The sequence below is a fragment of the Zingiber officinale genome, chromosome 7A (genome assembly GCF_018446385.1).
Source record: "Zingiber officinale cultivar Zhangliang chromosome 7A, Zo_v1.1, whole genome shotgun sequence".
Lineage (NCBI taxonomy): Eukaryota > Viridiplantae > Streptophyta > Magnoliopsida > Zingiberales > Zingiberaceae > Zingiber > Zingiber officinale.
This window is the reverse complement of record NC_055998.1, coordinates 89,491,242-89,502,485: the sequence shown is the minus strand read 5'-3', so window position 1 is coordinate 89,502,485 and position 11,244 is coordinate 89,491,242. Positions and strand designations below refer to the sequence as shown.

The window sequence follows — 11,244 nt, the reverse complement described above, 5'->3', positions numbered from 1 at the left end:
ACCATGAAGGAAATTTTTAAAAGAGAAATTTTTATTTTAAAAATTTTCAGAAATAAATTAGGAAGTTTTAATTTTGTGTTTAAAACTTTTCTTATTTGGAGGATTTGAGGTGGCCGCCCATAGAAATAAGAAAATGAAATTTTAATTAAATTTTCCTTTCATTGGCAAGGAAATTAAGGAAGTTTTAATTAAAACTTTCCTTATTTGCCAAGACCAAGGAATATAAAAGAGAGGGTAGAGGTGCCTCACCTCACATAACATATCTTCTATTATTCCTCTCTTCCTTGGTGGTGGCCGACCCTCTCTTCCTCTTCCTCTCCTATTCTTCTTCCTTGTGTGGCCGGCGGCATCTTCATCTCAAGGAGCTTGATTGGTGGCTAGATCTTGTTAGAGGAAGAAAGAGAGATAGGAGGCTTTGTTTCTTAACATCCCTTGGAGCTTGGTTGGTGGCCGAAAGTTCTTCATCTCTTGGAGATTGTTGGTGGATGAAACTTGCTTGGAGAAGAAGGAAGTTTGGGTGGATTCTCGTCTCGGTAGATCATCGCCCACATGACGTCCGAGATAAGAAGAGAAATACGACAGAAGATCGTGAGGTCTATAAGTAACAAAAGGTATAACTAGTTATTAGTTTCCGCATCATAACTAGTTCATCCTTTTGTTTAGATCTTGAAATACCAAACACAAGAGGCTAATGAATCTAAGCTATCGAATTTATGTTTTCGATTTCTTGTTCCTTTTGTTTTTCGAACTTGTGATTCGATTGTTCTTTTTGGTTAAACCTAGGGTTACTATAAGGAGATCAAATATTGAATTTCGTTGAAAGGCTTTGTCTAGGAAGTGGTGGATGATCTCATACCCAAGAAGGCCTAGTGTCTCGCCATGTTTAACCTGGAAGCCAATCTCTGAAATAAATATTTAATCAAATTTGTAACATGGGTAGATTTGTATCAATAATGTTAAGTATCGTTTACGATCCAAGTCTAAACCTCTAAGAACAGATAAGTTGAATTTAGAATCAATAATGTTAAGTTCTGTTTGCGATCTCAAATTTAATTTCTAAAGAACACAATAGTTTGTTAGGAATGGTTCAGGACTTGTACAAAATTTTTGTACATGAGGTTACTGATTCTTGTTGAATACTCCTAAATGTTTTCCCTCAAGCTTCCAAGCCTATTCTCTTCCTCCTAAACTTAAATCTTTATCTTGTAAAGAGGAAGAGAGCATTGTTAGAGGTTATACTCCACCAAGGAGTAAACTTTAGTAGGAGATTGTCAAGGACTAATCCACTGAAGGATAGCTTTCGTCCATCTCAAGGACAAGCCGTGAAGTAGGTGCAAGTTATCTCCGAACCACGTTAAGTTAATGTGTTAGAGTTTGCATTCCTTTCTTCTTATATATTGCTTTTAGTATTTCCGCTACGTAAACTAATATCTTGTAGGAAGATAATCGAATTAGGGTAATCAACTATTCAACCCCCCTTCTAGCCATCCAACGATCCCCAACATCTCTTTGTCTTTAGAATGGATCTATGTGTTCTGATCATCTTACTAACTCTCATGCTATGATTGATTTTTATGAGCACTTATTGGGAGTGGAGTCTCATGCTCGAGGGCATTCTAATTCCTCCATTTGGAAGGCTAGTAAAGCTTCTTTCCCCTGAGCAAGCTATCTTTCTTTATAGGCTAGTATGCCATGATAAGATCAAATCCACTCTTATGGGTATAGGAAGTAACAAAGCCTCTAGTGTGGATAGTTTTAATGCTTACTTTTTCAAAAAGGAGCAGGACACTATTGGCCCTTCAGTTTTTACTATCATTAATAAATTTTTTAGAATTGGATGTCTATTTAAGCAATTCAATTCTACCGGCCTTGTGGTTATTCTTAAAACTTCCAATCCTTCTGGTCTTACTGATTATTGGCATATTGCTTTTTGCACTATCATATACAAACTCATTACTAAAGTTCTTGCTATTAGAAGGGCTCAAGTTATGCCCTCTATCATAGCTTTGAACCAATATGCTTTTATCAAAGGTCACAGAATAGTGGACAACATTTTATTGGCCCATGAACTTGTTCACAACTATCATAGGAATAATAGCAACCTAAGGCTTACTTTGAAAGTAGACGTGCGAAAGACCTTTGATTCAGTGCCTTGGGATTTCTTAGAAGAAGCTCTTTTAAATATGGGATTTCATTTTTAATTTATTGACTTGGTTCTGACGTGTGTTAAAACTACCACTTTTTCTATTGTTATTAATAGGGGTTTGGAGGGCTACTTTCATGGGAAAAAAAGAGTGAGGTAAGGTGATCCTATCTCCCTTCTTCTCTTTGCTATTGCCATGGAATATCTTTCAGGTAGTTTTCGCCTTTGATCCCTTGTGACTTTGGATTTCACCTTGGATGTCATACTCTCCGGATTACTCATATCTATTTTGATGATGATCTGTTGGTATTATGATGTGGTAGTTCTAACTCAGTCACTCAAGTTTTTTCCATTCTTAGACACTTTGAACAAGTTTCTAGGCTACATATCAATGAGGGCAAAAACCTTACTTTCTTTTTCGGTGTTGTTGATCATATTAAAGCTGAAATATTGACCATGTTAAACTTCAATGAAGACTCTCTTCCTGTGACTTATTTGGGGATTCGTTTAATATCCTTAGGTCTGAAAAAAGAGCACTGTGATAAAATTATTCATAAAATCATTGCTAGAATTTCTTGTTGGACTTCTCGATTTCTCTCTTATGGGGGGAGGGTCCAGTTGGTGATCTATTTTGCAAAGCCTCTATGTCTATATGTGTTCTATTTTTTATGTTGTCGAAATCTGTTGTTCAGACTATTGACAAGCTCTGTCATAATTTTCTTTGGCATGAAAATTCTAATTCAAATCTAGACATGTTGTTTGGCATGATGTTTGTCTACCTAAGAAGGAAGGAGACTTGGGACTTAAGTCATTGTTAGTCTAGAACTATGCTGTAGTAGGTAAAAATATATGGGTTCTTTTAACCTCTTATGAAAGTTTATGGGCTACTTGGATCAGGGAAAATAAACTTCAGACGTTGAGTTATTGGGGGATAATCAAACCCCTTAATGTCAGTTGGTGCTGGAGGAAGCTTCTTGATCTTCGCTCTATGTATAAGAGTTTGTTTTCTTACTCCCTTGGCTCTGGTATGCATTTTAAATTCTGGACTGATCCATGGCTTCGAGGTGTTTCATTGATTGAGAAATTTACATCTATCTATATTGCTGATACTAATATTTCTAAATCGGCTTGTGGTGCTGATGTTTGGCATACTAATCATTGGTGGTTACCTAATCCTATTGATTCTATTACTGCTCAAGTTGGGACTTTATTACTGTCCATTTTGCTTGTTCCATTGATTTAGACATTGTTTCTTGGAACCTTGCCACTTCTAGTATATATATCATTGCTTCTTCTTATGAATATTTTCGGCCTAAAAAGCCTATTGTGATTTGGTGTAACTTGATTTGGGGCTCTTCTCATGTGCCTAAATATAGCTTTATTGCTTGTCTTGCAATCAAGGGGAGACTTACTACTCGTTCTAGATTGTTCAGATGGGGGGTTGCCTCCTCCTATTTGGTTGCTTCCTTCGATCTTTGCAGTTTATGTGGTATTCACAGGGAGACTATTTCTCATCTTTTCTTTGATTGTCCACTTTCGACCATAATTTGGACTAAAATACTACATTCTTGTTCTATCCAAAGGGTCCCTTTACATTGGAATAGAGAAATCAGTTGGTTTTCCAGGCGTGCTTCTTGTCCAAAAGCTCTCAGATTCGTCGGATGGCTTTCTGCTACTGGATTTGGAGAGAGCGCAATGATACTATTTTAAGCGACAAACTCCCAATGCTGAGCACATTTTCCTCCATGTACAAAATTTGATTCTTTTTAAATTTTTTGATTTGTTACACCTTTGGAGGATTGTTTGTATTTTCTATATAGATCATTTTTTTTTGTAATAAAAATCAAAAAAGCAAAAATGTTGATCAACTATCTTTCCATCAACGATCGCCTCCTCCTATAGTCCTATATATCCAATTGCCTGTCTTAGACGATTTTTGAGCTCGAGTTTGATTCCTAGACCAACAATTAATTGACAATAACTCATACTGTCAACTAATTTAATTGAATTTTGAATTTTATAATAGAAATTGAATCGAATAAATTAAATAATTATTTTAAATAATAAAATAATTTTTCAAAAATAATTAAACCCAACTTATGAATTAAGTCGGCTTAATCAATTATTTAAATTTAATTAAGATTTTGTTCACCCCTGTTGGTTTGGATTAAGAACAAGTAATTTTTTTATAGATGTACAGAGTTTACCTAACACATGGATGTCAAGAACACGGGAATATATGTTGCGGAGGGAGGGAGACCGAAGATGTTTCATTTTTCGTTTCGCATTTAGAATGAACATCCGGAGATGGATTTATCGATTCAAGTACAAGAGAGAATTCATAACTTGGATAGTGCAATATCCATCACATCGACGAAGAAATCTGTATTAAAGGAGATAATAATAAGTATTCTTTCCTCATCACAACCGACAGCAAAGATAGGAAATGGAGCAACCGAAGACGAATGCAAGAGAGCAGACTTTTGTTCCGAAACCATACCTGAGTCTTCCTTTGTGAAGCAGAGAGGCGGAGTTATTCGGAAAACATTTCCATAAAAGCCGCCTTTTCCGACCAATACACCCATGTCTATTCTCAAGAAATCCACTTCGATCAGCGATCCAATGACAAACAATAATATGAATTTGAAATAGATATCATATCACAATCTCTAACAGTTTGCATGAATTCTTACCTTTCATCAACTCCATCACATGCAAGATTTCTGTTTTAGCAGGGGTCTTCTTTGTGCGATCAGTGACTAACTCCATTCCGATCATCAGACCTCTTCCCCGTACATCACCAATGACTACCAACATTAACCATGAATGTATCAGAGGAAGCAAATAATCGTAACAGAAGAAAGACTAGATCCCAAATACCATCCATACAGTTTAAGCAAACTTACTGTCATGCTTTTCTTGAAGTGCCTTGAGTTGATCTTTCAAGTAACCACCGACAATTAAAGCATTTTCTTGAAGTTTTTCTTTGTCAAGAACTTTAAGAACAGCATGGCCAGCTGCTGTACATACTGGATTACCACCAAAGGTATTAAAATAACATCGGCCAGTCAGGACTTGAGCAATTTCTGGAGTAGTAATCACTGCACCTATCGGTATACCATTTCCAATACCCTGAGAAGAACTCACTACTTGTAAAGTGGAACAAGACTTGCTAAGACTAGACAATAAGTATACAAGGAATCAACTTAAGCAAAGTAAATAGGAGTCGACCTTAGCCATTGTAACGATATCCGGCACCACTCCGTGAGCTTCGAAACCCCAGAAGTGACTTCCTGTGCGTGCAAATCCAGTCTGCACCTCGTCGGCTATGCAGAGACCTCCAACTTTTCTTATGGTTCTGTATACAGCAGGCAAGTAACCAGGTGCCAATTCCAGTATTCCACCTACTCCCTATAAATAAGCCCAATCTATAAAAGAGTTCTGATTGCAGAATTTCATCTTAATGAAATAAATACCATAAGAAATGCATGAAGATTAGGCATCTAAAGCAATAGAAGGCTTGTTCTTTATAAAAACTGATATTAAGTTAATTGTGGCGATAAAAGAGTAAAAGTGTCTCAGTACCTGTATTGCTTCTGAAATGAAACCTGCAACACTACCAGAAGTGCCAAAGTCGATTATTTCTTCAACATCTTTAGCATATTTTTCACCATCCGAACCAAAGACTCCCCTGTATTGATCTGGATTCAGTGCATGGTGGACTCCACTCTGGAAAATTAGGGTTCAGTAAATTTCCTAAACACCCACTTGAACATACCTACAGTGTGAGATACAAATGCTAGAATGTCTGTATGTGCAGGACTGATTGTTTACATAATGTTTGAAGAGAAAATCTCTTAATATTTCAAAGTGTTTCATCCATGGAATTTGCCGATTGAGAATGTAAAAGAACATTCAATGAATATCTATGATCACTTATCCAACAGAAAGCACAAGCTTCGTCAAGCCAAAGTTTAAATAAGAACATCTACGATCAGTAATAAGGATTTTTTATCAGAGAAAAGCATTACATGTACCTGAATAACATTGAATTTCCAGTTGCATTGAGCAGTTGCACCCATTGTCCCAGCTGCATTCCCATGGTAGGAATTTCTAATTGATATTATATCATGACAACCAGTATAGAGACGAGCAATCATCATGGCCAACTCATTTGCTTCAGTTCCAGAATTTGTGAAAAAAAGGACCTGCATTGAGTGCAAGGATTCAATTCAAGCTCACTGAGAAAAGAAACATAATGCGTCAGAGGATAAATGCCCAGGAACAACCTTGAGATCCCCAGGAAACTTGGAAGCTAATGCTTCAGCAAAATCTGCAATGGCATTGTTCAGATACAAAACAGTAGGGTGCTGCAGTCTCTTTGTCTGATTGATTATTGCCTCAATAACTTCAGGGTGGCAATGACCGCAGCAAATAGTAGCAATTCCACCAAATGCATCCAGATATCGCCGACCATCCTCATCAAATAAGTATTGCATCTTTCCATCCACAATGTTCAGCTGTTCAAACACAAATATGTTTATGAATACAGAACTACTTGCACTCTTTCATCTAAATCCGATCTAACAGATAAAGAAATAGTTTGGAGATCTAATGCAACCTCCATTATGAAGAAAACGAAGGCCAAAATTTTAACCAGGAAAACCCGAGATAGAGTAAAGAAGAAAAACAATTTTTTGACATTAGCGACAGTTCGAGATTTGATTTATGAAGGCAACGCACGGGTTTCTGGTAGAGATGGGGAAAGGAAGGGCTGAGGAACTCCGATCGCTTCCGGAGAATCTCATCCGCCCGCGGACCGTCGTAGGGAGGCGGGGTGTAGTCGAAACGGGGCATTTGGGGGAGGATGGAAACGGGGCCGGCGGCATGCTCATCGACCGTCAGGACCGCAGACGATTGGCAGAAGAATCTCTTGAGATACAGGGAAGAAGAAGAGGAAGAAAACCGTTGGAGGAGAAGCCTCTTCATCGGCGTCGGAGAAGAGATAAAGGCGAGAGCTCTGCTCCTCGACGGTTTCCTTCCAACAATAGTACTAAACTGAACACCTCGCGAATTAAATAGGGCACTGGCTCTCTTTCCTGACCATTTTGCCATCGAATGTATTTGTTTATTCGGATGGAAATAAAAGCAAAGACAAAAAATCAAAGAAAATTAAAAAAAGAAAATCCTTTTTCAATTCCAATAGTAAATAAGATATCATTTTATTAATCATCAAAATACTATCCTATTCTATTTTTATTATCTAAATTATTTCTCCTAATCTAGTTATGAATTATAGTTACCCTAATATATGCACACATGAGATCGTATTAAGGGAAGGAAGTGGAAACAAGAGGAAGGGGAACTTTAGACCTTATTTAGGAAGAAATGAGGGAAGGAAAGGAAAGATAAGGTAAGTTTTAACTTTTCTTACTCATAGAAATTGAGATTTCTTTTACACCCTAAATTGGGTGTAAGGAAGTGGAAGGGAAAATAAAAAAAATTTTATTCCAATGTTATCCATATTCTTAATAGTTTAAAAAATTTTCAAATTTCTAATATTACTATGCCGCCAGAGATAATTCTCTCGCCTTCTTCACAACTCGTTTACTGTTGGATCGTCAGAGTAGGGGATTCGATGTGTCTTTTAACTAAATTAAAGAGAGAAATTATTTGTACCATTAAAATTTGAGAGGAAATCTATAATTTTTTATTTTTACCATCAAAATTTAATAAATTTTGAAACAACAAGGATTTTTGTTATCAGGGTTGTCTTTTAGTGTTAGTATTTTTATTTTGAGGTTTTTAAAATTATTATTTTCATTATTTCTCATTTAATTATGTTATTTGATAGTATAAACGAATTAAGTTTTTTTAATTAAAAAAGTAACAATTTTAAATGATAATATAATAGAATTAATTTTGTTATTTAAAAATATCTAATTTATATTTATAAAATAAATATTAATATTATAAAAAATATCTAATTTTAAACGGTAAGAGTATCTTATAATTTTATCCATTTAACTTTCATTTCCCTTTCCTTCTAAAATAACACATATTATGTTAATAAACCTTCCCAAATAAAATAAAATTAAATATTTTACTTCCCCTCCCTTCCCTTCCCTTCCCTTCCCCTCTCATTTTCTTTCGTATTCCATCATTTCATTCATGTTGGAATTTTCGGGCCACAAAAACCGCTTTTTCGCGTTGTGGAAACTCCGAATCTCCCATGCCACCGGATCCGTGCGAAGTTCATAAAACAAAATTTCATGTACGAGTTTACTAAATCCTAGATCTACACTAGGAGAAGGAATTTACCCTCGATACGATGCCCTTTGCAATCCCGCTCGTCCAAGTGATGTCGGATCTCAAGGTTGTCAAGTGTACAACCCTCTAGAAGTATCCACACAAGCAAGAGATGGAGAGGTCAAACAAAAGGTGTGCTAGCACCTATGAAGTATTCGGCCAAGAGAGGAGAGGGAGAAGAAAATTGAGAGCAAGAGGAAGAAGATGGAATGAATGCCTTGAATGAAAAAATCAATCTCATCCACACAAAAGTTGGCCGGCCACATAATGGTTTGTAACCCCCATGGAATATCAAGAGTCAAGTCTCTTGATCTCCTCAATGAGGTGGCATTTGGTCAAGTCAAACTTGACCAAATGAAGAAACCTTGATGATATGGCATTGGTCAAGTCAAAGTCAAGTTAAAACTTGACTCTTCATCTTCCTACTTAAGTCAAGTCAAACTTGACCACTTTTCTCCCTTGGTTGATCTAATCTAACTATTGGTTCAAATCAATTTTAATTTAATAAATCTCTATTCATTGAATTAAATTAATTAAATGAGTCTAAGTCCAAATTAGACTCACTTAACACATGAACCAACTTGAGTCCAACTCAATTAGCCTAATTTGGATTACTCTTAATCCAATTTGGTTCATCATATGAACCTAATCATTTAGGTTCATCAAATGAACCTAATCTCCATCTAATTGCCCTTTGTGTGTGACCCTATAGGTTCTTGTAATGTTGGCAATGCTCCTAAACCCATTTAGAAGCATAAGTAATGAGCGGTATCTAGCAACACATCATTACTACCCAAGTTACAAGAATGTTGAAATCCAACATCAGCTTGTGACTACTAATTGTGACTCCTCACAATATATGACAAGTGTCCTTCTATCTTAGACATCTAGATTGATCAATGTGAGGCATAGACCGTGTCATCCTCTAATCAATCTAAATCTTGAACTCCAAGTAGACTCACTCAATCAAATGAGCTCAATATATCATATTGACTCATTTGGGCATGGCCATGCACTTAATGGTCTCACTCTATCAAGAATATCGATGTCACTCCCGTCATATATAAGGGATAGATCCCATCTACATCACTCACATCCCTCTGCATAATTTGTTACATACCCAATAATCGCCTTTATAGTCCACCCAGTTACGGGTGACGTTTGACGAAGCCAAAGTACGTAACTCCTTATGTAGGGATCCATGGTGACTTCAGGTCCAAGGACTAGCAGTCATACTAATAGCCACATGAGAAAGTATATAATACTCATATAACGATCCATGATACTTTCTCATGGCGGGTCATTCAGTATACATTCTCCAATGCATACCCATGTGTCAACTTGATATCTCTATATCTATGACTTGTGAGATCAAGGCATCGAGTTGACCTACATGCTAGTCTTATTGCATTAACATTGTCCCTGAATGTTAATACTCGACTGGGAATGATTAAAAGTATTATTCCCTATATCATCTCACTATCGATTCAACCAATCAATTGATATAGGTAAGAACCTTCTACTCAAGGACGCTATTATACTTAGTTTATTTGGCACCAATACAAGTAAGTATAATAACCAAAACAAATATCTTTATTAATATACAAGAATATGATACAATGAGTTCATACAACAATCATCAAATGATTGACTCTAGGGTTCTAACTAACAATCTCTCACTAGCACTAGTGTCAATCAGTGTGGGCTCTAAGCCCCAATGATCTAGTGTGACCATCATGCTTTCTCTGTGCTAAAGCCTTGGTTAAGGGATCTGCGATGTTAGCCTCTGTGGGTACTCTGCAAATCTTCACATCTCCTCTCTCGATAATCTCTCGAATGAGATGGAAGCGCCGTAGTATGTGTTTGGTCCACTGGTGTGAGCGAAGTTCCTTTGCCTGTGCTATAGCTCCATTGTTGTCACAATAGAGCTCAATAGGGCCAGCAATGCTAGGAACCACGCCAAGTTCAATGATGAACTTGCGGATCCAAACTGCCTCCTTTATTGCCTCTGATGCAGCGATATACTCGGCCTCTATTGTAGAATCAACTACTGTGTCCTGCTTCGAACTCTTCCAGCTCACAACACCACCATTTATGCAAAACACGAACTCTGACTGCGATCGATAATCATCCTGGTCAGTCTGGAAGCTGCCATCACTGTAACCCTTTACAGCTAGCTCGTCATCGCCTCCATATATCAAGAAATATTCTTTAGTCCTTCTTAAGTACTTAAGAATATTCTTAACTGCTATCCAGTGACTTTCACCTGGATCTGACTGGTATCTGCTCGTCATGCTCAAAGCATATGAGACATCAGGACGAGTACATAGCATGACGTACATGATAGATCCTATGGCTGAGGCATAAGAGATCTGATCCATGCGGTCTCTCTCCTCTCTAGAAGAGGGACCTTGAGTCTTCGAAAGACTCAAGCCATGTGACATCGGCAGAAATCCCTTCTTGGAGTTCTGCATGGCAAACCGAAGGAGTACCTTGTCAATATATGTACTCTGACTTAGGCCAACCAATCTCTTAGATCTATCTCTATATATCTGTATCCCTAGAATGCGGGATGCTTCACCTAAGTCGTTCATTGAGAAACATGTCTCTAGCCAAGTCTTGATAAACTGTAGCAAAGGAATGTCTTTTCCAATGAGTAGTATGTCATCCACATACAATATGAGGAAGACAACTATGTCCCCTACAACCTTCTTGTAGACACAAGGTTCATCTTCATTCTTGATGAAACCAAATTGTTTGATTGCATCATCGAATCGAAGATTCCAGCTCCG

General features: G+C 37.1%; 1 protein-coding gene across 1 annotated transcript; it reads right to left on the bottom strand.

Annotated features, from left to right (window-relative positions):
• Positions 1–4,400: 4,400 nt before the first annotated feature.
• LOC122000248 (alanine--glyoxylate aminotransferase 2 homolog 3, mitochondrial-like) lies at positions 4,401–7,186 on the bottom strand. The gene is made up of 9 exons (XM_042554719.1): positions 6,887–7,186; positions 6,433–6,663; positions 6,181–6,351; positions 5,729–5,872; positions 5,375–5,554; positions 5,050–5,275; positions 4,837–4,950; positions 4,644–4,730; positions 4,401–4,526 (listed from the first exon to the last, which is right to left on the bottom strand). Exons 1-9 carry the CDS (start codon positions 7,130–7,132, stop codon positions 4,483–4,485), a joined length of 1,443 nt encoding a protein of 480 aa, XP_042410653.1. The 5' UTR covers positions 7,133–7,186; the 3' UTR covers positions 4,401–4,482.
• Between the last annotated feature and the right edge of the window lie 4,058 nt (positions 7,187–11,244).